Source organism: Mrakia frigida, assembly GCF_051309035.1.
Source record: "Mrakia frigida strain ATCC 22029 unplaced genomic scaffold BDY24scaffold_40, whole genome shotgun sequence".
Lineage (NCBI taxonomy): Eukaryota > Fungi > Basidiomycota > Tremellomycetes > Cystofilobasidiales > Mrakiaceae > Mrakia > Mrakia frigida.
The window spans coordinates 58,745-85,260 of NW_027481241.1; the positions used below are offsets into that span (position 1 = coordinate 58,745).

General features: G+C 54.7%; 9 protein-coding genes across 9 annotated transcripts; 5 read left to right on the top strand and 4 right to left on the bottom strand.

The window, feature by feature from the left end:
• The first annotated feature begins 842 nt into the window (after positions 1–842).
• On the top strand, positions 843–2,552 carry BDY24DRAFT_402242 (NAD(P)-dependent alcohol dehydrogenase). Its single transcript, XM_076642172.1, has 6 exons — positions 843–1,165; positions 1,242–1,319; positions 1,412–1,848; positions 1,921–2,030; positions 2,104–2,187; positions 2,256–2,552. The coding sequence occupies exons 1-6, from the start codon at positions 919–921 to the stop codon at positions 2,461–2,463; spliced, it is 1,164 nt and encodes a 387-aa protein (XP_076492885.1). The 5' UTR covers positions 843–918; the 3' UTR covers positions 2,464–2,552.
• A 5-nt stretch (positions 2,553–2,557) lies between these two features.
• Positions 2,558–4,136, bottom strand: BDY24DRAFT_402246 (uncharacterized protein). Its single transcript, XM_076642173.1, has 4 exons — positions 3,716–4,136; positions 3,379–3,645; positions 3,213–3,293; positions 2,558–3,127 (listed from the first exon to the last, which is right to left on the bottom strand). The coding sequence occupies exons 1-4, from the start codon at positions 4,024–4,026 to the stop codon at positions 2,587–2,589; spliced, it is 1,200 nt and encodes a 399-aa protein (XP_076492886.1). The 5' UTR covers positions 4,027–4,136; the 3' UTR covers positions 2,558–2,586.
• BDY24DRAFT_402247 (transcription factor domain-containing protein) lies at positions 4,137–10,159 on the bottom strand. The gene is made up of 18 exons (XM_076642174.1): positions 9,711–10,159; positions 8,988–9,010; positions 8,815–8,848; positions 8,632–8,707; positions 8,507–8,561; positions 7,460–8,434; positions 7,317–7,380; positions 6,978–7,236; positions 6,687–6,891; positions 6,480–6,584; positions 6,254–6,399; positions 6,021–6,180; positions 5,801–5,901; positions 5,477–5,723; positions 5,227–5,375; positions 5,097–5,140; positions 4,521–4,990; positions 4,137–4,448 (listed from the first exon to the last, which is right to left on the bottom strand). Exons 1-18 carry the CDS (start codon positions 10,129–10,131, stop codon positions 4,278–4,280), a joined length of 3,705 nt encoding a protein of 1,234 aa, XP_076492887.1. The 5' UTR covers positions 10,132–10,159; the 3' UTR covers positions 4,137–4,277.
• Positions 10,160–10,285: 126 nt separating this feature from the next.
• Positions 10,286–11,999, top strand: BDY24DRAFT_344930 (CRAL-TRIO domain-containing protein; the record flags this gene model as incomplete). The annotated part of the gene is made up of 7 exons (XM_076637573.1): positions 10,286–10,638; positions 10,791–10,855; positions 10,952–11,018; positions 11,103–11,216; positions 11,305–11,312; positions 11,425–11,496; positions 11,590–11,999. 7 exons carry the CDS (start codon positions 10,286–10,288, stop codon positions 11,997–11,999), a joined length of 1,089 nt encoding a protein of 362 aa, XP_076492888.1.
• Positions 12,000–12,377: 378 nt separating this feature from the next.
• Positions 12,378–14,511, top strand: ERG10 (acetyl-CoA C-acetyltransferase; the record flags this gene model as incomplete). The annotated part of the gene is made up of 8 exons (XM_076642785.1): positions 12,378–12,473; positions 12,629–12,808; positions 12,985–13,202; positions 13,343–13,800; positions 13,912–14,096; positions 14,196–14,225; positions 14,304–14,393; positions 14,473–14,511. 8 exons carry the CDS (start codon positions 12,378–12,380, stop codon positions 14,509–14,511), a joined length of 1,296 nt encoding a protein of 431 aa, XP_076492889.1.
• A 2,094-nt stretch (positions 14,512–16,605) lies between these two features.
• BDY24DRAFT_344911 (eukaryotic translation initiation factor 4E) lies at positions 16,606–17,069 on the top strand (the record flags this gene model as incomplete). Its single annotated transcript, XM_076637571.1, has 2 exons — positions 16,606–16,677; positions 16,755–17,069. Coding segments are annotated over 2 exons (387 nt in total), but the record flags the coding sequence as incomplete, so codon positions are not given.
• Positions 17,070–17,450: 381 nt separating this feature from the next.
• BDY24DRAFT_402258 (transcription factor) lies at positions 17,451–22,053 on the bottom strand. The gene is made up of 20 exons (XM_076642175.1): positions 21,855–22,053; positions 21,757–21,766; positions 21,636–21,687; positions 21,333–21,528; positions 20,588–21,219; positions 20,186–20,512; positions 20,063–20,107; positions 19,873–19,992; positions 19,684–19,794; positions 19,545–19,617; positions 19,334–19,465; positions 19,244–19,259; positions 18,887–19,173; positions 18,719–18,809; positions 18,454–18,647; positions 18,296–18,380; positions 18,126–18,219; positions 17,947–18,033; positions 17,658–17,845; positions 17,451–17,580 (listed from the first exon to the last, which is right to left on the bottom strand). Exons 1-20 carry the CDS (start codon positions 21,885–21,887, stop codon positions 17,516–17,518), a joined length of 2,838 nt encoding a protein of 945 aa, XP_076492891.1. The 5' UTR covers positions 21,888–22,053; the 3' UTR covers positions 17,451–17,515.
• Positions 22,054–22,693, top strand: BDY24DRAFT_402259 (L51/S25/CI-B8 domain-containing protein). Its single transcript, XM_076642176.1, has 3 exons — positions 22,054–22,181; positions 22,293–22,399; positions 22,525–22,693. Exons 1-3 carry the CDS (start codon positions 22,096–22,098, stop codon positions 22,617–22,619), a joined length of 288 nt encoding a protein of 95 aa, XP_076492892.1. The 5' UTR covers positions 22,054–22,095; the 3' UTR covers positions 22,620–22,693.
• Positions 22,694–22,979: 286 nt separating this feature from the next.
• On the bottom strand, positions 22,980–26,263 carry BDY24DRAFT_402263 (RBR family RING finger protein). The gene is made up of 9 exons (XM_076642177.1): positions 25,945–26,263; positions 25,755–25,839; positions 24,977–25,669; positions 24,090–24,837; positions 23,931–24,009; positions 23,782–23,836; positions 23,694–23,707; positions 23,397–23,615; positions 22,980–23,282 (listed from the first exon to the last, which is right to left on the bottom strand). Exons 1-9 carry the CDS (start codon positions 26,162–26,164, stop codon positions 23,098–23,100), a joined length of 2,298 nt encoding a protein of 765 aa, XP_076492893.1. The 5' UTR covers positions 26,165–26,263; the 3' UTR covers positions 22,980–23,097.
• Positions 26,264–26,516: the final 253 nt, after the last annotated feature.

Genomic DNA, 26,516 nt, shown 5'->3' on the forward strand with positions numbered 1-26,516 from the left:
GCTTTCTCTCAGTCTTCTTTCTCTTCTCGTACCTTTCACCTTCTTTGTCCATCACTTTCGCTTGACTCCAAGAACAATCCTTCGTCACTTAATCTGGTCCTTCAATTCCCCCTCCCCTTCTCTTTCCTAGTTCGGTCGCTCTCTCTGCCTCTCTCTTTCTGGTCGCGTCGTTGTGTTCGCCTTTTGCTTTCTAGACTTGACCTCCGAACACTTCATCCTTCTTGCCTTACTTAGACTTGACTCTGTGAGCCCCTGCATCCTTCTAGCTCTCTTCACACTCTTTGATGCTTGCTTTCGTTCAGAAAAGAGAGAAAAATAACGCTCGGCAAGGACGCGTCTCGTCCCCCACTCGGCTGCAAATTCCGGAAAGATAGAACTGCTCTCTTTTCTCATGGGAATACCTGCCGCTTGTTGGAGAGATAAGGATCTGCCGAGCTCGGAGAAGAGGCAAAGAAGCGGCGGACGCGTCGACGACGTCGCTGGGAGAGTCAGAGTGCCTGCTTTGCTCTTCTCTTTCTTTTTTTTTTTTTTTTTTTTTCTGCCACAGAGAGTTCAAGAAGGCTAAATAGACTGAAATCTGAGATCTAGTTCTGAACATCTCAGAAGAATCGCCGAGCTTGAGAGATGGGAAGAGAGATCGACCGGCGACGCGGACGAGCCTTTCCATCGCCCTTTCGACCAAGTTTTCCCCAAGAACCTCGCCTTCCTTCCCTACGCAGAATCATTCGAATGCTGAATCATCTAGACTACTCAGCTCAAAGAAAACTTGCCAACTCATCATCGAAATCGAAACGGAACGCCTCGAGCTTGCTTTCCAATCTTAGCCCGTCGTCGTCTTGCCCCCAACAACCAACTCCCCCTCCCCCAGCCTTCTTCTCTTTCTCACAGACCCAGATCAGTGTCCTCCACTCCTCCAGTATGTCTTCCTCCGACTATCCTTCCTCTCCCTTCCAAATTCCAACGTACCGTCTCGCCTACACCTTCACCAAACCGTCCTACCCTCCTTCGACCTCGATTCATCGGTCCGAGCTCGAGTATCTCCCTCCTTCTGAGGACGAGATCACTATAGAAGTCGCTGCTGCTGGGCTCAACCCTGTTGACATCCAAATGAGCAACTTTTGGCTGTTCAACTGGCAGAAGACGAACGTAGAGAAGGGAGTCGGACGTGAGCTCGATTGTCCTTCCCTCCCTCCGAGATCCCGTTGAGCTGACCTTTCCTCCCTCTTGTTTCGCCTGTTCAGAGGACTACAGTGGAGTGGTCATCGCAGCGGGAACTCAGGCTATCATCGATCATCCTCATTTCACCGTCGGAACCCCAGGTGAGCTCTCGCTGTCGTCTCCTTCCAGCTTTGGGTCGAAGGAAGCAGAGCTCGAAGCTGACCTCCCTTCCTTCCTCCTCCTTCCTCTTCAGTCTTCGGTCTTCACATCACAGCAGGAACAGGCTCTTCAGACGCTACTCTCTCAACTCATCTCAACCTCAACCCTTCCCTCCCAGCCTCGTCGTGCATCCTCCCTCTTCCCCAACCTCTCTCCTTCACCGACGCTGCCTCCATCCCTCTCGTCTGGCTCACCTCCTACACCGCTCTCGTCGAATACGGACTCCTCGATACTACAGCTACTTCCAAGAACGCTGCTTCAACACTCGTGATCCTCGGCGCTTCAGGAGGTACAGGATCGTACGCGGTGCAGATTGCGAAGAAACTGTTGGGAGTCGGGACGGTCGTCGCTGTCTGCTCTGGAAAGAACGAGAAGTTCGTGAGAGGGTTGGGAGCGGATGAGATCGTCGACTATACGAAGGAGACCGTGCTGGAGGGGCTGAGGAGGCTGAGACCTGAGGGAGGATACACGGTTGGTCTCTTTTTCTTCCCGGCCGACGACGCGTCCGTTCTTTCTTCCGCTGACTTTCTCCTCGCTCCTCAGTTCATCTACGATTGCGTCGGCGGAACTGAAATTGTTTACGAGTACCAGTCGTTGCTGGACTGGGGAGGAGGAGGTTTCTGCACTATCGTGGGAGACAAACACGATCGAAGGTGCGTTTCCTCTTCGCACCTCGTTCCCTCTCTCTTCTGCGTACTCAAACCTGCCACTTCGTTCTCTCCACAGTGAGGTCGGCGGATCCTTCACCAACCTCCTCTACCCGATCCAACCCCTGAGAACCTTCCTTGGATGGCTAGGGCTCCGACCTCGGTTCGTCCTCCCTTCTTCCCTCTTTCTTTGATCCCCCAAAGCTGACTTCTTCTTTCCCCCCCCCTCAGATACCACTGCATCAACCTCAGCCCTTCTCTCTCTTACTTCGCTCCGATCCTCTCCATGCTCCAGAAAGGAACGCTCGAGATCCCCATCGAGGGAGTCTTCCCTTTCACCGACAAGGGAGTCGAGGACGCGTTCCGAACGCTCGACGGAGGAAGGTCCAGAGGGAAGGTGGTTGTTTCGGTTCGAGAACTGAAGGAGAGAGTGGATTGAGCAGATCAGACTGGAACGAAAGGTGGAGTAGGCTCGCACGGTTTCTCCTTGTTGTACTCTCGATTTTGAATGTCGGCTCACGAACGAAACGAAACGAAAAGCAAGACACGTTTCGATAAACAGCTAAGGCAGATCACTACCATCCTCCCCACACCAAACCCACTTCCCCCTCGCTCCTTGGTACTCCCTTCTCAGCGAATCAACCATCTCTTCCCTGAACCAGACTGTTCCTCCCTCTGCTCCGACAGCATTCGACGACGGAGGGTAGGCGATGGAGTGAGTTGGGGGCGGGTTGGAAGGAGGGAGGGAAAGGTCCTCAATCTCGTCGGAGGGGTCGACGGTTGGCCCTATAGCGGTATCACGCAAATGAGCATAGCAGATCAGCCTGGACTCAAGACGCGGGGAGAGGAGAGAAGAGGAGAGCGACGCACTCTTTGTCGCGATGGCGACCCAGTCGATCATGGATCTAAGGAGCACCATCAAAGGTAAAGAGGGTCCTTCCTTCTTTTTTGAACCAGGTGAGATAGGAGGATGCTTCTCGTAGTCGTCTCCGAGGGATCGTTTCCGAGAGGAGGAGGTGAGTTTCGATGGAGGCGGAGGAAGAATTGGGAAGGAGAGTTGGGAAGCGAGAGTATCGATGATGACGAGTTGAGTTGGTGGGTATCTAAGGAGAGAGACGTTGTCAGCAAGATGAGTGGAAAGGGAAAGAAAGGGAAAGGGAAAGAAAGGGAAAGGGAAAGAAGACCGACCCTTCTTGACGCGTCGCGTTGAGATGATCGACTGCTGAGAGAGCGAGAGCGATCAGAGATCCGTAGTTCGATGAAGTTACACTACGTAGGAAAATATATTGATATCCGTCAGCTCCATAGGCTCGGAAACGTCAAAGAAACCAGCGGAGAAAGAAGGGAAACTCACCCATCTCGCACCCTCCATCTCACCTCTCCCTCCTCCTGCTCTTGCTCCTCCCTCTCCTCGTGTCCTTCCATCGGTTCATCCTCCTCATCACTATCCACAACCACCTTCTTCCCACCCTCAACCCTCTCAACGTAAAACGAGCTCGGCTCCAAAAGCACCAGCATCGTCGGATTCCTCTCGAGCTCGTTCGCTCCTCCTCCTTCTCCTTCCTCGCTGGTTCGAAGGTTGGCGAGCAAGCATCCCATGTGAGCTGCTGAAGGACATATGCTGCAAATTAAAGTTCAATAACAAGCCCAGGGCGGCTTCTTCTTGTCTCGATTAGAGATTGAGAGCTCACCGAACGTCGACCCTCCCCAACCTCCCAACTTCCCTGCCTCTCCCCGCCTCCTCCCTCAACCAAGCATCCCCGTCCCTTCCTTTCCCATCACTCAGCAGGTACGACGTCCAAGTTTGCAAGTCCTGAGTCAGGATGAGAGCTCGATCTTGCGCTTTGGGGTTGTTGGACGAGAGGGAAGACAGGACAAGGTGAAGAGGGGAGGAAGCTGGCAAAGGACCTCCGAGAAAGGCTAGCGAGCTCGGGGCTGCAGGAAGAGCGGGCAGGGTGATTCCATTAGGTGGGAGAAGAGAAGAGAGAGTGGGAGTGGGCATGATGAGGGATGGGCATCCGGGAGAAGGAAGACAACGAGAAGGGGGTCGACGTTGGCGGAAGGAAGGAAGGAGGAAACGGTGAGCTCGAACTCGATGTTTCTTTCTCCTTCATTTTTGCATCCGAGATCCTGCATCGAACAAGACCAACTCGAGGAGAAAAAAACGAAGAAGAATGAATATGTCTAGCCCAAGGAGTAACCCAAAAAAAAACAAAGTAGTCCTATCTACGCGACGGAAAGAAAGCAACGATCTCAAGACGATCCCCACTCCCCCGTCCCGTCTCCTCCTCCTGAACCTCCACCGGAATGATCTACTAGCCCACCTCCATCACCACTGCCTCCTACGGACCCGCTTGCGTTCGGAGTGGCGAAGAAGTCGTCGGCAATAAAGTAATCACCCGATTGAGACGAAGGGAAGAGCGACTGGACGAACCGAACGAACGGATCAGCGAAGGTCTCGAGATGGAGGTTCGAAAAGTATGCGACGTGACTCACCATCGCAGGATCGTTTTCAGCTGCAAAGAAATCAGGGAAAACACCCAAGAACGATCCTCCTCCGACCTGGAAGAAGTCTGGAGGAGTCGGTCCATTCAGAGGATCTCCTTGCGACGAAGGCGAGAAGTTGGGTTGGTAAGGCGAAGGCGCCGAGTTTTGAGGAGATCCGTAGGCGAGTGGGTTCTGGGAGGGAGACTGCATGTGATGAGGAAGGGCTGCCTGTTGGTGAGAAGGATGGGAAGGAGGAGCTGGTGGTGCGAGTTGACCGTTTCCGTTTCCGTTGCTAGTTGAGCGAGGAGCAGGAGAGTCGGAGGAGGATCGAACCGAGGTAGTAGGGAATCGAGAGGTTTTGTCTGGGGATCGGGCGGCGACCTGAAAGGAACCATCCTCGTTCGGAACGGCGGGAAGGCGGAACATGTCCTGGCTGTTGACTTTTTCCTCTCGAGCTTTCCGACGAGCGAGCGATTCGGCTGATGCATCGAAAGAAACCAGATGAGGAAGGTTAGCCATGGAGCGAGACGAGCAGAAGAGTCCAGTCTACCAGCGACGAAGCCGACGAAGAAAAGAGGAACGCACCGAGGTAGTCGACACGAGGAGCAGAGAGGACCGAGATCGCATCCCTGAAAACGAGAGGATGAGGATAAGAGAATAGTCAGCGGCGAGGTTTTGACTACGAGAACGGACTGAAAGGAAAAGAAGGGCTCACCTAGCTCGACCGATACCGAAGAACCTCCTCTCCGCCTCCGCCAACGAGAACACACAACGCTCGACTCCCTGCATCGAGATCGCTGGATCACTCTCCAACCCCGTGCTCTTCCCTCCCCAGACTCCAATCAGAAGGATGAGAGCAGCAGTCTAAAGCGTCATCGAAGTAGGAAGACAAGAGAAACGAAGGTCAGCGATACACAAACGCGTCGAGGTCAGACGAAGACGAGACGAAGAAAAGCTCCACTCACGTAGGCCGAATGGAAAACGAAAGGCTGAACCTCGTTCGTCTTCTGCCAGTACGAGTCCATAACGTGAGCTGCCGAGTTGGCGGAGTTGATAGCCGTGACGAAGGACTCTGCTGACGCTGGGATGGGATTTTGAGGGGATGGGAGGAACGGTCGATGGACGTAGGTCGTGACGAGGTAGTAGTCGAGGTAGATATGACAGGATTGACGCCAGAAAATGCTGTCGGGTCGAGAGGGGTCCCATCGAAGGCTAGAGGAGGAACGAGAAGGGAGCATCAGCTCTGGGAAGGTCGAAGGAGACAAGGAGGCGAGAAGGTTGAGACTCACTGTTCTGGAACGGAGGCGAGCCACAATCCGAGTTGAGAATCGAGATCCTTGACGACTTCGGCTGGTTCGGTTTTACGAAGATGAGGGGGTTGGATGGTGTACTGTGATGTCGGGAGAGAGAAAGGAAGCGAGTAAGCGACCAAAACCGAGGCGCGTCTCGAGCTGGAAATATTCGAGCCTTCTTGTAGTCGCTCGCAAGATGGGGAGGGACAAGACTTACAAGTTGAGACAGTGCCTTCGAAAGGATCCTCGCAAGTCCGATCTGATGGATGAAAGCAGCGAGCTTGGACGGTTGGCCTTCGGGCTGCTTGAACGCTAGCAGAGGATCGGCTGGTGCCCAGAACTCGTCGTCGCACTCGGCTGGAAGTCCTACGTCGAAGCTGAGCGCAAGAGAAGGGATACGAATGGTCAGTTCCGTAAGCAAAAGGAGGGTCGAACGAGGAGAGGACTCACTCCTCTTCTTGAAGAGTCAACGGTCGACCCATAAACGCTGAGAGCTCTCGATCCAGAAGGTACAGGCACCAAAACCCTCGTTTGAAAAGCTCGTTCTCTAGTGGATCCGATGACCTCTGAACTCCGTTTCGATGCACTCCGACGTCCTGAAGGAAACGAAAGAGGCGAGGGATCAGCCTCGGTCTCGTTTCGATCCTCCTCTTCCTCCGCCTCAGCTCGAACTCACCTGAGCGTAACGCAAGCCCTCTCCAACGAGCAGCCAGCAAGATCCGGGTTGAGATGAGTGTCTCAAGAACTGAACGAGAAGAACGGAGACCTGAAGATCACAGAGCTGCGAAAGGGAACGAAGGAGAAGAAGAAGGAGATTGATCAGGACGCGCCTTCCGAGACGAGCTCAGCAAGAAGACGAGAGGAAGACGCGAAAGAAGCTCACCTCTGTGGGAGCTAAACGATGTCGAACCATCCTTCCGAAGGCATGGAAGAACACCCAACCCGACGAGTCGATTCCATGCGTTCCTCCGTCCTCTCGAGGGAACCGAACTCGAGGGTCGTCGCAGTACGAGGATCCGACGGCGAAGACGAGCAAGCAGATCCTGGCGAATCCTGGGTCTGCGTTGTATAGTTGCTCTTGGTATTGCCTGGAAAGGAGAAGGACGAGAATTGAGGGAAAGAACTCAGTCAGCTCGAAGAGACGAGAGAAAAACGAAGAGGGTTTGAGACTCACTTGTAGAACGAAGGTTTATGCAGCAACGGCAGCAGAACGTTGACTCTCTCGAAGTAAGCCTCGATCAACCTCATCGCCAGTGCGGGATCTGGCCAACTGGCGAAAGGATTCGAGCTCATCATCGCGGCGAGAGCTGGGCTCTGAGGAGGACCTCCTTCCTCGGGCGAGAGACCTGAGTTCTGAGGCGTACTCTCCCATCGTGGGATCCTCCAGTAGGAAGCTCGAGAAGTGGTTCGATGCAGCTTGATCTCCTGACCGTCTGAGGAAGGGAAGAAAAGAAGGGGGAGTTCGGTCAGCGTCGAGACGAGACGAGAAGAAGAGCTGCTGAAGAAGACTCACATCGGTTGGGCTGGTTGCCGTACTTGAATCCGAGGGCTGAGAAGAGTAACGGTAGACCAGAGGACTGTTGAGAAGAGCGGAGTCGAAGGGAAGTCAGCTCGGGCTTGGAGTTCGACATGACTTCGAACGATCTCCAAACTCACCTTCCCCATGAACCTCTTGAAAAGCTGCTCGTCTCGATGATTCAACTGGACGAAACTCTTCAGATCCGCCTCGTCGTCGTGATGATCTCTCGCTGCTTCCTCTCCCTTCACGACCGTCACCGTTCTCGATCTCGACGACGACGATCCCGACTCTCCTCCCTCGCTCTGACCTCTCGCCAGCTGATGACCAGGAGGAACGTAGAGCGGTCCACTACTCGTTGACGGCGAGACTCCTTCGGCGGTGATGGTAGGAGGTGGTGGAGGATAGCTGCTCCTCGAAGGTTGTGCTCCGTCGTAGGAAGAGTCGGACGCGACGCGATGGGGCTGAGATGCAGGAGGGAATCGACCGGGGTCGCCGTTGGGGTAGGGAGACGCTGACGAGCGGTTTTGAGGAGGGTATCCGTTGGGTTGCAGATGGCTTGAACCAGGACCGTTTGGGTTTGGGCTTGGAACGGTGAGAGGAGGAGGCATCGAGGAGGGAGAGGGACGACCGAGTCGAGGGTCGTTTGTGTTGGGAGGAGAGGGTTGGTGCTGTTGCTGGCCGAGGTAAGGAGGTTGGGAAGAGTAAGAAGGACCTGGAGGGAGTGGGAAGAGTCGATGGGAGGAAGGTTGGCCTTGAACCTCGGGGTAGTAAGGAGGAGATTGGCGGGAGGAGTTTGGAGGAGCGTAGTACTGGCTGTTCTCATGAGACATGTGAGGGGGGTAGGATCCTGGTTGTTGAGGATTTGAGCGGTTGGGAGGGAAGAAGACCGAAGACGAAGCCGATGGATGAGGAGGGTAGTAAGGGATCGAACTGTCGTGAGCCGAGGAAGAGGGATGGAGATGTCGGTTGTCGATCGGTTGCTGTTGTTGTCGTTGGAGTCTCTGCTGTTCCAGTTGCTTCTCCTTTGCTTTCGAGGCACGACGGCGAGCAGCAAACTGCGACTTGTCCAAAGGATCTCCCAATTCGGCGGCGAGGTCGACTCCAGGACGAAGCTGAACGAAGAAAGAGGGAACGTGAGCCGATAAATTTCGAAAACTGACTTCGAACTCTGAAGGCAGACTAACCTGCGAGAGCATCTGTTCCGTCTTTGCTAAACGACTCTCCAACGACTCCACATATCTTGCAAAGAGAGGAAGGACGTGTCGTCAGCACGCGCCCGACCAGCCATCAACCCAATCTGACGACTCACCCCTTGGGAGCAGCTCTCTTCTTCGATCCCTCCACGTAGGTACATGGTAGTTCTGAGGCAATGCAGCTCGAGCAGCCTGTTCGATGAGAAAATGAGGGTGACGGCATGCGGAGAGGAGATCAGCCGTCGTTCCCTCTCAGACTCTCTTACAGCGTGAGCAGAGACAGGAGAGCGGGAGCTTACGATGATCAGGCATCTCGAATCCGTTGCAGCGTTGCTGTGCGGGAAATGGCAAACGAAGGTGAGCTGATATGAAGATGGAAGGAAGCAAGAAGTGCGAAGGGAAGTCGAGAGTGGAAGCTCGCGTTTCGAGCTTCGTCTTGATCGACCAAGCGATGGAAGGGGATAAGACGAACCTTCCGTCGTCTACAGACATCACCTGAGAGAAGGTAAAACAGGAAACGAGCTCGGTCAGTGTTCGATTCGATGATTTGGAAGGGGAAGATTGGAGGGAAGGTGAAGCGGGAAGGAGCGTTCTCCTTCGTTCGTTTTGACGAGCCATCCGAAGCCCATAGAGCTCGAACTTCGGGCTCGTAACCAGATAGATCTTCCTTGCAGACATGGAAGACCGTGAAACTTCCGAGGGTCCATGGAGACGAAAATCGAGCTGAAGAAGATGAAATCGGGCAGCTCGGTCTCGTGTTGAGGTCGAGACACCCTTCCTTCTTCCCTCCCCTCCCCCCTCTCTCTCCTCCCCCCTAGTATCCAACCTCAAAAGGCAATGCCTTCACTCCCTTAAGCTGCCCTTCCAAGCCAGCTCCCTTCTCGCAGCTGCCATATCCGTTCTTGTTGACCTTTGCTCCCTCCTCCTCCCTGCTCCGCCAAGTCGGCTGAACCTTGGATTCGTATGAAACCACCGAGCCAACAGCAAAACCTGCAGCATCTAAATCCAGCTCATCCTGTAGCTCAGAAAGAGGTGCTTCGCTGCGCTCAAATTATGGAGCTGAAGGGGTTGCCGATGGCGAGCGGAAGGCAGAAAACGCGAGGGAAAGATGCCCGTTTCGGCGACGCATCCCTCCTTCGTTTGCCCTTCGTCCCAAAGGAATCCATGGAGCCCAAGAGAATGTAGAAAGACTCACAAGCTCTCTGAATCTTCCTCTTCCTCGCCAACCCACTTTCTCCGGCCACAAGATCCCCTCCTAGAGCAGGGACGACCACTCCTCCTTCAGATCCGCCGGCTGACGATGGGTTCCCTCCTCCTGTTGCTGCCGAAGGACCGCCTCCTTGAGGGTTGTTGGAAGCTGGATTCGTATAGGGTTCGTACTCGTCTTGATCTGACTCCGAGTTGTCCGACATGGCTGAAGGATGGACGGAAGGAAAGAGGAGAAGAGGGAAGGGAGGGAAGGAGAGGTGGGTCGAGGTTTGGGGAGACCTCGGAGACACCGAGAGAGCGAGCTTGAAGCTCAGCTGAAGCAATGCAAAGTATAGTTTTTTTTTGGCCGCGAGGTAATTTAAAAGGCTGAAGGACTGATTTCTCTGGCAAGAGATAACCTCGTCCATAAAAATCGAGCTGAAAAGGAGTTGCGAGTGAAGCCGAGGGCCAACCTTTCCTCGGCCGCCTCTTGCCCTCCTCTCCTCTCTTGACTCTAAACGATCAGCTTCTCCTTCTGGACCCTTCACTCTGCCTCTTCCTCTCTTTCGTTCATCCTGACCCATGTCGTCTTCGATCCTACCTCCTCAACACCCAGACCCCTCGTGTCCCCCTCCCTCCCCTCCTGCTCCTCTCTCTGAAGCTCAACGGACGTCCCTCTCCAACCTCATCGGCCACTTCTCCTCTCCAACCTTCAAGCTTCCAATCCCTGCTACTCCTCCTCCAGAAGGATGCAAAACCATCGTCTACACCGAAGCTCTGATGGAATTCGAGGAGCACTGGCTCAGTGAGGAGCAGATACTCAGGTTCCTTCGAGCTACCAAGGGAGACGAACAGGCGGCGAAGAAGAGGTTGGAGGACACGCTCGCTTGGAGGAGAACTTTCGGGATAGACGCTTTCACGGCGGAGTACATCTCGTGAGTATGGCTGTGATGTTGTACAGGGAGCTCGCTGGAGAAGGAGGAAGAGGGAAGGCAACAGCGAGCTCGGCGTTTCTCTTCCTGATGGCACTCTGACGCTCCTCTCTTTCCTTCTCACTCTTCCCTGGTTCAATTCTCATCTCTCTCAGGCCTGAGAACGAGACTGGGAAGCAGCTCGCCTTTGGTTTCGACAAGGAGCGACGACCAACTTGGTGTGAGTTTGTTCACTTACCTCTCGTTCTCTCCTCAGCCCAACATGCCTGCTCCTTGTTGTCGAAGCTCATTCCAACCCTTCCTCTCCTCCCCTCAGACATGCGACCAGCCCTTCAGAACACTGAACAGTCTCCTCGTCAAATCCATCATGCTTTTTACATCATGTACGCTCCTCCTTCTTTCTCTCTCATGCACCGAGGCCGTGTTCCTCACGTTTTCACGCCGTCTCGTTTCTCTTCGCGCTGCAGGCGGCTCGTCGAAGCTTGCATACCTCGAGGAGTAGAGAAGCTCGCTCTTCTCATCAACTTTGCTGAGAGAGGTCGAAGTCCTTCGCTAAACACGAGCAAACAGGTCCTCTTCATGTTCGTCCTCGTTTCTCCCTCTCCCTCCTTTCGACCACGCGTCGTTGTATTGACGCGTCTCGGGTTCTTTCCTCTTTCATTTCCTCAGCCTCCAAGGTCAGTCGATCAAAGTTCCATGGAATCCTCGTTCGACTCATGCGCCGGTCCTTTCCCCAAGGGAGGTTCTCGCTCGTTCTGATTGCGTCGCGTTCCTCCTTCTTCCTTTCAGATCACTACCCTGAACGATTAGGAACCGCCTTCGTGGTCAACCTACCATTCCTTGTCCGAGGCTTCTTCTCCCGTCAGTCGTCACCTGTCTGTTTTTCTTGTCGGTCCTCTCTTGAAGAGCTCTACAAACTCACCTCGGTCTTCTCTCTCTCTCCCTCCCCTGCAGTCATCTCTCCCTTCCTCGACCCGGTGACTCGAACGAAGCTCAACCTCCCCTCCTCTACCAATCTCACCACCTACGTCCCACCCTCCCAGCTCGACACGTCCTTCCAGGGAGACGTTGCGTTCCCCAAGTACACGCCAGAGGTTCACGAGCTCTACTGGAAATCGGAGCGAGGGATCGTGAAGCTCGCGGAGGAGAGGGAGAGGAGAGGGCTGGAGAACTGGAGGAAGCTGCCTCTCGTGAACGGAGGCAGAGTTGGGAGGAGGGAGTGGGACTACAAACAGGGAGAGGAGACATGGGGAGTTGGGTTGGAGCAGGAGGTGAAGGGAGGAGGAGAGACGGAGGAGGAGGAGGAGGTCGACGCGTCGAGAGAGGAGTTCGAGCATCAGACTCCTGTAGCTGCTTCAGCATGAGCTTGTTTTCCCTCTTTTTGCCTCATACATACACTTCTGTCCCTAGACTACACACGATCTTGTACCCTTCGAGCAAAACTTTGCATGTCGCCCGACTCGAAAGCTCGTGATTCTCACACCTGTCGCTAAACTCTCAGCCGTCTTCTTCCACCTCGGTTTCCTCTCTATCCCTCTTCTTCCCTCTTTACCAAGTCCATCCCAAACCTCGGTGATCCAAAGGAACCGTCTCTCGATTATCTATCAAGCACCGAACGACCTCTTTCACCTCTCAACCAGAACTCCCTCCTTCTCCAAAAAGCAAAACGAAACAAATCGTCCCACTCTTCAGCCCAACGACCCCGCCCTCTCCTCCCTCCTCGCCTCCCCCCAAAGAAATCGATGTCGCTCAGATTGCTTCAACCTTCCATCTCCTCCTCTTCGTCTCTTTCTCACTTTAGACCTTCCGTTCCCTTCCGTAGATCCCTCGCAACCATGGTAAGTCCAGCTTCAAACCTCTCGCTTCTTTCAGCTTTAAAGGAGGCAAGGCGGACAGAGGAAGGAGGAAAAGAAAGCGAGCTCGCCCCTTCTTCTTCTCCTTCCTTTCACCACTCAAAAGCTGACCTTTCTTTCTTCTCTTTTGGGTATGGTAGTCCACCTCCTTCACTCCTGAAACCATCTACATCCTCGGTGGAGCTCGAACTCCCATCGGATCCCTCAACGGAACCCTCAAAGCTGTCTCCGCCGTCGAGTTGGGAGCGACCGCCGTTCGAGCTGCTATCGAGCGATCTGGAATCCCCGCTTCCGCTGTTGAGGAGATCTACATGGGTCAGGTTAGTATATCTCGCTTGCTAGTAGTATTCTAGGGTAGGTGGGCAAAGGAGGAAGGGTGGAAGGGTGGAAAAGGGAAGGAGATGACTGAGCTCGAGAGAGGCGACTCTCGGGCACTCTCGAACGAGGGCTGACTTCTTCTTCTTCCTTTTCCGTCGTTTGTTTTGGAAACTGTTAGGTCATCCAAGCTGGAGTTGGACAGTCTCCCGCTCGACAGGTCGCTCTCGCTGCTGGACTCGAGGAATCCGCCGACGCTACCACCATCAACAAGGTCTGTGCCTCAGGAATGAAGGCCATCACCCTCGCCGCTCAGGGTATGATGCTCGGAGGTTACGGAGGATCCCAGAAGAGGAGCATCGTCGTCTCGGGAGGTATGGAGTCTATGTCCAACGGACCGTGAGTTTTCAAGTTTTTTCGTCTCGCTCTTGATTTGTATTCGGTCGGGAAGGGAGGAGCGACGAAAACCGAGCTCGTCCAAGCTGATCATTCCGTCGCCTTCGTTTCTCCTTCTCTCTTTGCCTCTTTTCCTACATCAGTTTCCTCATTCCTCGAGCTCTCCCCGCCTTCGGAGGCTTCCAGTCCAAGGATTCCGTCCAGGTCGATGGTCTCTGGGACGCCAAACACGATTTCCCTATGGGAAACTGTGCCGAGAACACCTCCTCCCAGCTCAACATCACTCGAGAGGATCAGGACGCTCACTGCGTCGAGTCCTACACTCGAGCCGCTTCCGCTTGGTCGGCTGGTCTGTTCGCCGAGGAGATCGCTCCCGTCACCATCAAGGGACCCAAGGGGAGCACCGTCGTTTCCGAGGACGAGGAGTACAAGAAGATCATCCACTCGAAGGTCCCTTCGTTGAGGCCCGTGTTCATGAAGGAGGGAGGAACCGTTACCGCTGCCAACGCGTCGTCGATCAACGATGGAGCGTCCGCGATTGTGTTGGCTACTGGAGAGAAGGTCAAGGAGTTGAACCTCAAGCCTTTGGCTAAGATTGTTGGTGAGTTGATTGAGCTCGTCGTTCCTTCCCCCTTTCTTCTCTCTTCCCCTACTTCTTCCGTAGACTCGAGCTGACTTTCCTTTTCTCCCTATTCCTCTCACCTTTTTCTAGGATTCGCCGACGCTGCCATCGCTCCCATCGACTTCCCCATCGCCCCTACCGTCGCCATCCCTCTCGCCCTCAAGCACGCCGGTCTCACCCTCGAGGACATCTCCGTCTTCGAGATCAACGAGGCCTTCTCCGTCGTCATCAAGGCCGCTGAGAAGGTTCTTGGACTTGACCCTGCTAAGGTCAACGTGAGTACCGTCTTTCTTTTGCTCTGCTTCCCGTTTCGTTTCGTTTCGAGGCGAGAAACGCGTCCTGACCCTTCTCGTTCTTTCATTCTTTATTTCCAGATCAACGGAGGTGGAGTCGCTCTTGGACACGTGAGTCTACCCCTCTGTTTGGTAACTCTCTCTACGAGCGTCAAGCTGACCTCTCCTCCCTCTTTCTGCTCTCTACAGCCCATCGGATCGTCCGGATGCCGAATCGTCGTTACCCTCATTCACCTTCTCAAGCCTGGACAGTACGGAGTTGCTGCTATCTGCAACGGAGTGCGTATGATCTCTACCTCTTTCTGTGATCTTCGAAGACCTCCGCTGACCCTTTCTTCGTTTTCGTTTCGTCTTGCAGGGAGGAGCCGCGACCGCCATCGTCGTTCAGAAGCTTTAGGGATCGAGCGAAAGAACTTTGTTTGCTTAGATATATAATGATGCGAAACCCCTAATGAACAACATCTGGAAGACAGAAAGAGATCCGAGATGATTTTTTTCTCGTCGCGACGAGGTCGAAGGGTCGCCTGCCAATTTTCAGACGGATCCCATTTTTGAAGGAGAGCGGTCTCAACCTCAACGGCCTTCCTCCTCCCTTCAACCTTCTCTTCCCCCTCCCTCTTCCCTTGCAGCTAGCTTCCTGCGAACCCTACAGCACCAGTGAGTAGACACGTATACTTTCTACACCAGCAACGACTTGACTTTTTCCTTCTCTTCGCTTGTCGCAGCTCGCAAACTTCTCGAGCGAACGACCTCGCCTCGCCTCGGCTTCTTCTGCCCTTCAGCCCACGTCCTTTCTTCGTTCACCACCCGTCCCGTAGAGCTCCCCCGATATTTCCGACTTCACCAGTGAGTATCTACTGAGCCGAAGCTACACGTTGGAGGTTGGATGGCAAGAGGCGAAGTCTTCAGCGTCCCTGGGGAAGGACTGGAAGGATGTTGAGCTCGAGCTGACTTTTCTTCCTCTTCCCGCTTCTTCTTCGTTCCCTCCCTTTTCTCAGCCATCACACCGCCCTCGTCTACCAACTTTCTCCCATCACCTCCTCTCGCTCCTCTTCCTTCTCCACCTCCAAAAATGAGCTCCATCCTCCCCAAAATCTCTACGCCAGCCGCTCCCGTGCTCTCGCCGTCGTCCAACTCCCCAGCAAAGGGAATCTTCGACCGTTTCCTCGCATCTCCTCAAACGTCCCCGAGCGCAACTCCTCGTCCTCCAACGGAAGCTCAGAAGAGAGTTCGTGGACTGGTGGAGAAATTTGAGCTTCAGGCCAAGAGCGTAACCTCTCCTCCTCCTTCCAAGCCAGCAGGACTCCGAGGTTCCTTCTCGTCGAGGTCGTTGAAGGCAGACGCGGAGGACGAGGTCGCTACATCGCCAACCTCAGTCGTGGAGTCGCCCAAGGAGGAGGTATCAGTCGCTCAGAAGGCCAGTCCAGAGCAGGAGCCGGAAGCGTTGTTGAAGAAATCGTCAGGCCTTCTTTCGGATCTCGCAGGCATCATCTCCCCTCGACCCGTCCACGCTGGAGCATCGACACCTTACAACCCCGACGCCATCGTCTCAGCTCGTTCCCCAGCACTCATATCTGTGTCCTCCCCAGCTCTCTCCTCTCGACCCAACTCTCCCCTCGTCGAACCCGAACCTCTCGCCAACCCCATCACCTCCCTCACTTCCGCCAACCTCGAACCTCCCTCCGAAGCGTCCCCAGTCATTCTCTCCCCGATTCGAGAGATTCACAACCCTCTCAGCACCAAAGGATACGGATTCCCTTCGCTCACCTCGCCGGAAGAGGAGAAGAAGCTTGTCGTCGAGGAGAAAGCCGGCGTCGAGGAATCAGCACCCGCACCTTCGCCTCTCGTCGCTCGACCTCCAAGGCAACCCTCCCCCGAACCCACTCCCGAGCCTACTCCGGTCGAGGTCCAGGTCGTCGAAGTCACTCCCAGCGAAACCTCTACCCCCAGCTCGTCAGCTTCCAACTCCCATCCTCCCTCCTCGTCCAGCGAGACCCCCACTCCCTCCTCTCCCATCACCACCTCCTCTGATTCCTCTCCCACTCCCAACCCCGAATCAGCCGACTCTAAGGACTCGGTCACTCCCACGTCTACCGTCCCCGAACCTTCCACCACCGAAACTCCTACCTCCGACGAGCCCAAAGCTGAGGGTTCCGCTCCCTCTGCTGAGGTCGAGGTCGTCGCTCCTCGTCCTCTCACTCATCGCCACACCCTCTTCTTCAGCGATACCTCGCCGACGAAGAAGGCTTCAGGATCGACCTCGGCTGCTTACGAGCATGGACTACAGCCTTTGTTCACCTGTGGGACGGTGGAGGAGTTCTGCGAGGGATGGAAGACGCTGCGAGGGTATTTGGCCAAGACGGTTGGGTCGGATGAAGGAGTGAGTACCTATCGTCGGATTGGGTTTGAACGAAGGGAGAGGGGAAGAGTTGAGATACATGGAGTTCGCGTGCTGACAGTTTGTGCTTCGCTTTCGACGCGTCTCTTTCTCGTTCAGCTCGGAGGACTCAAGCAAGACTCGAACTTCCACTTCTTCCTTGAGAACATCGCTCCCATGTGGTTCGTCCATCTTCCCACTTCTCTCTTTTCCCTCTTGAGCTCCACCTGACCTCGTTCCCTTCTTCTCTTCGTCGCAGGGAGGACCCAATGAACAAGATGGGAGGACGTCTCACCCTCTCCCTCCCCAACAACCTCCTCGACTCCACCTTCTCCGCTCTCGTACTCCTCCTCGTCGGATCCATCATCGAAATCGACGCTCTCCCAACTCAGGAATCCCACGGTGGGATCTGTGGGGTCGTCGCCTCAAGGCGCCAGAGAGGAGACAGAATTGAGGTTTGGTTGGGCGGACCAGAGGAGCCGAGTGGAGCGTGGGTGGATAGGGTGAAGGAGGTGCTGGCGAAAGAGCTGGGAATGCCGGATATCGAGCAGGGGAGGTACAAGAAGCACTTCGGTTAATCTGTTTTGGTCGTGAGACGGTTCGGTTTCGGTTTTGAGTTCTTGACTCAGCTCTTTCCTTTGGGTTCTTGATAAACTGTCACTCTTTTTTGCATGTTCACATTTCATCTTTCTTTGATCCATTTCGTTTGCTTTGATCCCTTCGCAACTTTCGAGAGCCGGAAGGAGAGTCGCGACGCGTCGACCGTCACCTTCGCCTCCTCCCTTTTTTCCGCTCAGCCACTGCTTTCTCGACCTCTTTGAACAACCAAGCTCCCCAGTTTGACAAATCTCCGCCTCCAGATCTTGCTTTCTGCTCTCGAGTTCCAGAGACAGGACAAGCCTAGCAGTGCTAGAGACCACAAGGAAAGGAAGCTCTCATCTTTCAACGAGGCGCGTCGGTCGAGTCGAGCGGCATCACATTGATTTCTCTCTCGTCCTCGATAGAGCCTCTCTACTATGCAGCTCTAGTCCTCAGAGAGATCTCCGAACTCGTACTGTCCCAGTCTCTCCCTCTTGGCGAGGTTCAAAGCTAGATCGAGGGAAAGGAAGAAACGAGACGCGTCAGAAAGGTCAAACGCGCCCGTGCAGAACAACGAAGAGACTCACCATCCTCCAAGCTTCGTCGAACAGCAGGGTAAGCAGAGGTGTACCGACATTCCGAGTCGAGACTGGCGAGTCCGTCTCGAAGGATGGAGCTGTTGATGGAGTGGAGAGGGTCTCGAGCAGTTTGAGGATCCTCGGGGTCGATGAGACGAAGATGCAGAGCCGAGGGATCTTTGTAGTCGATGTTGGCACTGAAAGGGAAGCAGAAATAGTGTGGAGAGACGAGAAAGGGAGTCAGCTTGGGCGGTGAAGGGGTTTAACGAAGGGGTGAGACGAAGGAGAGACGACGAACATCAGTTTCCTTCCCTCGCACTGTTCACGGAATCGATCCAGCGAGTCGGGAGCGTACTCGGTACCAGGCTTGACCAGCTTGATGAAACTGAAGCAGCAAAGACGAAGGAGGAGTCAGGCAAACGAGTCGGAAAAGACGCGTCGAGTTTCGGGGACGAGAGAAAGAAGAGGGCGACGAACCTCAGTCGAGCGTCGTGAGCCTGAGGAGAGAGAGTCTTAAAGTTGGGAGCGAGAGGTCGAACTCGAGTGAAAGGAAGAGTCTCCTCGTTTCCGTCTGGAGAAGAAAAGGAAGAAACGGTTGAATCAGCTTCGGTCTTCCCGTTCTCACGAGTGAAGAGATCTCGACTGACAGTCGATAAAGACGACCTCGCACTCCTTCTTCAAAGCAGAAGCCCTCTTCACCCTGGCCCGGTACCATCGGTCGTCCTCCGAGAACTGCAAACGCACCAAACGAGTCAGCTTTGCTGCTCCTCTCGAGTCGACGCGTTGGATTCGAGACGCGACTTACTTGACCAGAAATGATGTCTCCGGCCTTAGGAGTCCAACCAGTAGGCGACTTGGCAGCCGTAGTTTTGTGGTAGAGCGTGAACTCGTTCATGAGCTTCTCGAGAGCCTTCCCGTTCGAGTTGGCGGCGTTGAGGATCTGAACGCTGAATCCGAAGGGAGGGAGAGTTCGAACGCAGGAGACGACGACGTCGAAGTCTGTGGACGGGAGGAGGATGTACGGGTTCGTCAGCTCGATGGAGGCGTCGAGAGGAGGCGATGGGACTCACAGGCAGTAGGAAGAGCGACGGCAGGTCGAAGGGACGCGGCGGCGAGTTCGGTAGCAGCCTCCTCGACAGCTGGGTCGAATGAGTGCCAGAGCTGTAGAGCGAGACACACCGAAGAACGAGTCAGTAGCTGCTTCCACGAGAATCGAAGCTCAAGTAAGATTAGCTCACGTTTCGCTTCGATCTCTTCGCCTCCTCTTCAGCAGCAAGGAGCTGCTTCCCGTAAGGCAGCGACTCGGCGGAGAATCCGTGAACGGTAGCCAATCCAGCTCGGACGAGCTCGACAGCGACGTTGGTGGTCTTGTCGACGTACATGGCTCCGATGAACCCTCCTGTCTTGTCGACCGACTCGAAGTCGACCTCGACATCCCTCTGCATGAACTTGCTGGCGAATCGATGAGCCTCGTTTCCGAAAGGCTCCGACTTTTCCGAAGGGTTTCGAGCGGTTCGAGGAGCACCTGGGAAAGGGGAAGAATCAGCTCCATTCGAGGGACGTTGATGGGGAAAGGCGGAGGCGAGGAGACTCACGAATACCAGCGAGGACCTGGGAGGGTGAGTGAGAAGAGTGATCAGCGGGGAAGAAAGGAGCGGAGAGTGAGGAAACGACGATGAGCTCACGAAAGTCAACTTCTTCTCCTCTTTGGGAAGAAGAATCTTGAATCGAGATCCAGCGGCGACGAAATCGACGACGGCGGCGTGCTTTCCGGCTCGTTTGAAGAAGGGAAGGAACTGGGAAGCTTTGGATCCGGACTGAGTGAAGAAGGGAGGGAAAGGAGAGGGTCAGCGACGAGTTCGTTTGGTGGGACTCGAGCTCGAACACGAAACGCACCTCAGACGCGTCGATGATTCGAGGAAGAGGCATGTCCTTGCCGGAGTGGATACCTCGAAGCTCGGTGATGGCACTGCAGAGGAAGAAGAAACCATGTCAGGTCAAAGTTCGTTGCAAGTCGAAGGAAAGAATGGCTCACGTCTGCTCCGCAACGACAAGCTTGTCTAGATCGGGAGACCTCTCCTCGTCGTCTCGTCGGTGTCGAAGAACCGAAGCGAATCCCTTCTCGATCAAAACCTCGGCGACGTTGCTACCGAGATCAAAACAGGAAGTGATAGAGGGTCAGCAATGCGTCTTCGATGCAGAGAAGGAAGACCGCAGAACGAACGAATGAGCCCCCCCCCTTCGAACCGTCACGCAGGTTCGAGCGTCAAAGTCTCCCTCGGCAGGCTTGATGTAGTCGACGGTGACTTGAACGGGCTTTCCGATAAGCTTCTTTCGAAGGAACCTGAGGGTGAAAGAAAGAAGATCAAGTCAGCGGAGTGAGACGCGTCCGGACAAGCAAGGAAACGACGAACTCCTTGGCCTCGTTGGCCCAGTACTGCTGCTTAGGATCGGAAGGTCTGTAGGAAGAGATACGGAAGTGATCGCAAGGTCAGTCTAGGCGACGAACGACGACGAGAAAGGAAAGAACCACCCACCTGGGTCCTCGAACAGAAGACAACTGAATCCTCCTTTCCGATCCCTGCTCTCCCTTCTCCAACACCGAGATCTGATCGGCTCCCCAGATCCTCGTGACAACACCCTCAAAGTTCCTAACGACCTCCTTCTCCTGAGAAGGAGTAGCAACAGCCCTGGCTCCTCCTCCGTTGCTCGCTCCAGCTCCAGGAGCAGCAGGCACGGGCTCGTTCTCCCACATGGCCAACCTCTTGCTCTTCGCAGAAGCCTCCGCCGATCTCAGAGTATCCAAGGTTCCAGCGAAGGACGAGAGGAGACCAGCATGCCAGCTGAGGACTTTGGCAAGTCCCCTGTTGGATAGGAAGAGAACGGGGGTCAGCTCAAAAGCTCGAGAGAAGAAGACGCGTCGAGATGCGCGGACTCACTGGGCGACGAGGAAGGGAGCGATGTCTCCCGCTGGATGCCTGACGAGTCCGATGAAGACTGAGGAGGTTTGCTGGGGTGCTGGGGGGAGGATGGAGGTGGATCCGTTGGAAGGTGGAGGAGTTGGGGAGGAGGAGAGAGGGGAGACGCCGATGGATGCTGGCGAAGATAAAAGAACCACTCGGACTTGCCGACCAAGGAGCCGAGTCTCGACGAAGTACTTGGCTTCCTCGCACCAGGGTTCTCCTCCAATGGCGTCTGATCCTCCTGATCCTCCCATTCGAGGAGCCTTGATCCCAGCGATGGAAAGGGTGATGAACTGGTGTTCCGAATTGCTGAGCAGGAGTCGCACTCGAAGGGTGCTTCCGTCTCGAACCGACTCCACGATGGCGTCGATGGGCTTTCCTTTCCATTCCTGGAGGAGAGCCTGAGAGTCCGACATGTAGGAAACGGTTCGTTGGACCTCCTGGCCTCCCCAAAGACCGAGGGACGAAGATGAGGCTGAGGTCTCGAGAGCTTTGAGAGCCGCCTTGCGAACAGTTTCGGGAGCTTGTTCGTTGGTCGAGGTAGCTTCTCGGACTTTGGCCCATCCGGCTTCGACGACGAGGGAGGCGATGTCTCGAGGAGGGGAGGTCTGTCAGGAAGGAAGTGAAAGAACAGTGAGGGACGGGAGGGGAAAGGAGATGGGCTGAAAGTGTGAGCTAGTCGAAGGAAGAAGGAGGGTCGGCAGAACGAGATGTAACTGACAGGAGTGAGTCCAGGGATGGTAGCGATTCCGTACTCTCTATCCTGCTCTCCCTTGAGGCTGTGGAGGACGATGAAGCTGACTTCCTTTCCGGTGAGGAGGATTCGCAGGAACTCCCTCGCAGGGAAGGAGTGAGGTTCCTCCTCTCGTTGAGAGGAGCCCATTCGAGGTGCAGAGATTCCAGCGAGGTGAAGGATCCTAGAGGAAAAGCAGAAGGAACTTGTTGTTAGCTTCGAGGTATAGAAAAAGAAGGGAGAAGAGCAGGAGCTAAGGAACGAAGGGAGGAAGGGAAAGATCGAGCTCACCGTTCTTGTCCAGGCTTCCCTCGAAGGATCAGAGTGTCACCGCTCAAAACGGCTGGTACAGGCAGAAAGGAAGTTATCAGCTCTATCGATCACTGAGCGAGAAAAGTCGAGTCAGACTCACATTTGACGATCTATGGAGGAAAGCAACAAGGAGATGGTCGTCAGACGACCCGCTTCTTTCCCTTCCCTCTCAGCCCTCTTGCTCTCCTGGCTACTCACTGCTTTAAACTGTTGAGGAGGAGGTTGAGACATGGTTTGATGATTGATGGGTGCTGAGTAGAGTAGTAAGAGAGTAGGGAACGAAGAGAACTCCTTTTTTTGATGCTGGTGGGTGTTGAAGTCAACTTCGCTGGCGACGAACGAACCAGCCCTCGGAGGAGGAAAAGAGGGAAGGCGGAGTCGAGCACTTTATCTCCCATCCAACCACCATCCACCGCCTTTCTTTGCGTCTATTGAAGCCATGTCTCTCAGTAAAGCTCTCCCTACAGCCCTCAAGGAGCTTCGACTCCATCTCTGTCAAACTTCACCAGCGAGTGCAGGCGTCAGGTTCGTTCAGCCCTCCCTCTCGCCATCTCGCTCTTCTCCACACCTCCTTCCTCCACCCGCTCTCCCCAGGATCTGACCTCCTTCCATCGCTTCTCCTCCTGACTCACACAGAGCGTTCCTCAACGAATCCTACCTCCCTCTCAAAGCTGCCAACCCAGATCTCAAGGTCCTCATTCGAGAAGCAGAGGGTGTCAGTCCGAGGGTGCTCGCTCGCTTTGGTGAGCTTCTGAACTTCCTCCTCCTCCTCCTAGATCTCCACCGTCCAGCATCTTCTCATCCGAAGGAGTATCGAGCTGATATGCTGGTCTTTTGCTGCTTCGATGCATCTGGGTGGATGGGACAGAAATGGGACGGGAAACTCAAGCTCCCCTCGCCGACCTCTCCGCCTCCCAAGTCACCCAACGAGTCGAGGAGCTCATCGCCGCTGGAGTTCATTGAGTGATCTGGAGCTCGAAGGGAAAGAGTCTATGTAGATACTTCAGAGGACGACCTATGCATGTTTGAAACGACCCAAACCTTCGAATGTTTTCCTCTCTTGGTCTCTCCTCCCTCCCTCGTGTGATGGCCGTCCCTCTGCCAGAAGGGAAATGCCTCCAAGAGTGGGATCGACGTAGAAGAAACCAGCTTCGGTGTACCTCTCGAAGGTGAGTCTGAAGTTTTAGGATAAGGTAGAGAAGGAAGCGGAAGCTCGAACGACGCGTCGCCATCGAGTCTCTGAAGCAACCGCGTCGTCTCTCTTTCTATTCTTTCTCTTACAACGATCTCGTTAGAACAGAGATGCCGAGGGGAACATTTCAATTGGTCTCGTATATAAGTCATTCAAATCATCACAACAGTAACCGTATTTAAAGCGTAAAACACAACAAAAAGCAAAGCTCAACGTCGACCCTCCCAAAAGCAAACTCAACCCCTCCCTTCAACCCCTCAGGAAGAGGAAAAACAACACCCACCCCATCCCAGCCATGCAGATTATCAAACTTGTCACAGGACGACTTCCACTAGGGAGAGACGAAAAGCTCGAAGCCTGTCCGAGTTGAAGAACGAGCTGCCGAACGTCTTCCTTGACCCGCCTGTCGATCTCGAGGTGGAGCGTTTCCATGCCTGTGCAAGGTAACCAATTTGGAAGCAAGAGCAAAAGGGAGGTTTTGGCATCAGCAAACCGAGACTCTTGAAACGATGGAAAGCTAAAGCGAGGCGAAAGAAGAGAGGACTCACGTTCGTCGAAATCGCTCATCGGTCCGACTCTCATGTTCCTAGCCCACTCGACACCCTCCCCATCCGCACCACCTCCAGTTCCTCCAGCTCCTCCGTTGCGATGAGCTTCGTCCCGCTCCCACTGTTGTCGAGCTTTGGCTCCGGCGGCTTGGACGTCCTCGTCTTCCTTCGGGTTTCGGTTGAGGTCGCATTTGTTGCATTCATTGCAGTATGCAGTAGCTATGGGGGGAGAAAAAAGGGGAGTAGGTAAGAAGAGAGAGAAGGTGGGCGAGAGGTGATCGGAAAAGTAGGACGAACGAGGATAGCGAAAACTGGTTGATGAAAGAGGAAGGAGAGAAAGTGTCAGCTCGAGGATGTAGAGATGAGAGAAGGCAGTCGAACTCACTGTTGACAGAAGTGAGAGTAGCCTTCGTCCTCTAGATTCGCTCGACAGACGTAGCCTGCGGGGTTTGTTTTGATTTGAGGGAAGAGAGTCAGTCGCGTCGAACGATGCCCGACGAGGAGAGAGCAAGCCATCGGCCAACGAGCACTCACACATCTTATAGCCATCTCTGGGGCACGTCATCTTGTTACAAGCTTCAGACTTGGTGAATCCAAGCTCGCATCTCGGGCACTGCGAACAGGGACGAGAACGAAACGGGTGCGAAGCGTCAGTTTCGCTCCACCTACTCGGTCTGATCGAAGTCAACTCACCGTCCTAATCAACGCCTCACTCATAGCCCTCTCAACAAACAGCCTACACTCCTCCCTCTTCTTCTCCTCCGTCCTCTCCCCACCAGCCTCTCCCTCCTCCTCCGCCCTCCTCCCACCTTTCCGTCCAAAACACACACATGCCTCCCCACCCCAAACCTCTCCTTCGCAACCCAAGCAACTCTCCCTCCCACACTCTCCACCCTCCTTCTCTCCTCTCCCACATCTCAGAATACTCCCGCCCTCCCTCAACCGCGTTTCTTCCACAATCTCCACCAACCGCGTCCTGCTCTGCTTCCACCGAACGAAGAACCGTCGGGATCGATCGGGAGCGGTTGAGATGGAAAGGAAGAGTAGGAAGCGGAAGAAGAAGAGATGGGGAGTGAGGATGGTCCATTGCGTGAGGGTGGAAAGGAGGAGAGGGAAGGAAGGAGGAAGGAAGATGGTGTAAGGGCAAAAGGGGCATTTTCGGATCTCTCCAGTATCGGGTTGAGTGGAGAGCAGGGCTCGAGAGAGAGCTGAGGCGATGGTTGTGTTGTAAGCTTTGAGGTTCTGGGAGGTGAGGTTGGTGAGGAGGCTTTGGTAAGGGAGGGAGGAGGAGCAGGCGGAGGGACAGGGGATGAGGGTTCCGAGCGAGGAAGCGGTTTGAGGAGCGTTGAGGGTTGGAGGTGGGAGTTCGTTGGAGGCGAGGAGGATGGGTGGATAGGATATTGTCGGGAGTAGGATCGAGACGTGGGTGTTTATGCAGGATCTGGTTACAAAAGGAAGAGGGCGACGCGTCGAGGTCAGTTTGGCGAGTCGTCGGACGCGTCAGTTTAGATCCTTCGTTCTACTCGTCGATGGCAAAGATAAACTTCACCGAGAGGAAGAAGAAACCCGTCACAACTCACCTGCAAACCAAATGTCCTTCCCCGCAAGCACCCATCTCCTCCCAAGCCTCGTTTCCGAAACAACAACAACACTCGACCAGCTGCCCTTCCTTCTCGTACTGCAGCCTGTTCAACTCCCTCGCAACACCTTCATCCTTCTCCCACTTCTCTGACCTCTTCTCCTTCCCTTCCTCCCAAACCTCTCTCACCAACTCCTCACATCTCTCCCACTTCTCGCCTCCTCCTCCCTCCCTCTTCCCGCCCTTCCGCGGCGAGGACGACGACGAGCTCGAGCCTCCGACGAGAGTCCGTAAAGAAGATGTAAAGCTTCCCCACACTCTCGCTCCTACTCCTCGACCTTGAACCATCGTCTCACAGGCAGCTTTCGACCGAGAGTAGTCGTGATTCGCTTCAGCCATCAACGCGGCGATGGAGGAGGGATTGACGGTCGGGAAGAGGGATTGTAGAAGTCTCGAAGTCGCCTTCTTGTAGGATGAAGATCGGATCAGTTCGTGTTTCGGTAGGATGAATTTGCAAGGTCGAGGACGAGGGAGAAGACGAGGAACGGGGAGAGGGAGGGGAGGTTGGGTCGGGTTCGGAGTGGCGAGGGCGTAAGAGGAGAGGTGTAGAGGAGCTGGGGAGTTGGCTTTGGAGGCGACGAGTTTACGAAGATACGACAGAGGGTGAGAGGGGTAGATGAGGGAGAGGGCTTGTCTGGAGAAGCAAAGGAGGGAGGAAGGGAGAAGGGATGAGAAGGAAGGAAGGAGGGAAGGGAGGATCGAGGGAGGATCGAGCTCACAAATCTTGGTTGATCCTCCAGATATCGCCTTCTTCCGTATCAGGACCTCGCCCTCGACGAGGATATAACGTTCCCAGCCCGTCGACTATAACCCCAAGACGAAAGGGAGGCAACAAAGGAGGAGGAAGAGTCAGCATCCTCCCGTTGAGCTCGATCCACTTCCTTCCCTACCCCTTTTAGGACGACTCACGAATCTTCTCCGAGACCATGTCCACCACCAAATCCAAGCTGAGAAGCGGCGGTTTAAGAACCGCCATATGATGAGCTACTGCCCACTTGAGGAAGGCAGGAGAAGCGTTGGGGAACGCGTTCTGAAGGGAGACCGCTGCCTCCTCGGAGACGATCAGGACTCCATTTTCAGACGACGAAGGTCCTCCTCCTGCAGATTTGTTGGTTCGAAAGCGAAGCATACGAGTAGAAGGGATGCTCTAGGTGGGCATCGAAGGGGGTCGTTTGAGAGGAGGGTGGTGAGTGTGGAAAGGAGGAAGCGGAGAAGGCGACGTTGAGCTCGCAAAGGGGGATCGAAAACAAGAGCTTCGCGTCGTCCTCTCAAGGATTTTTTTCCTTCGGGAAAAGGTTTGATGAGCTTTTGTTCAACTTTGCCTCCAGCTGCTATGGTTCTGGCTCAATCCGATTTGGCAATCTTTTGGACGGGAGGAGGGAGAGGAGCGACGCGCCTCGTTCGAGAAAGATTGCCGAATCGCCCTGCTCCTTCAGTTCTGCTTTGACCACACTGAGGGTAACGTCACTTGTGAAGGAGCT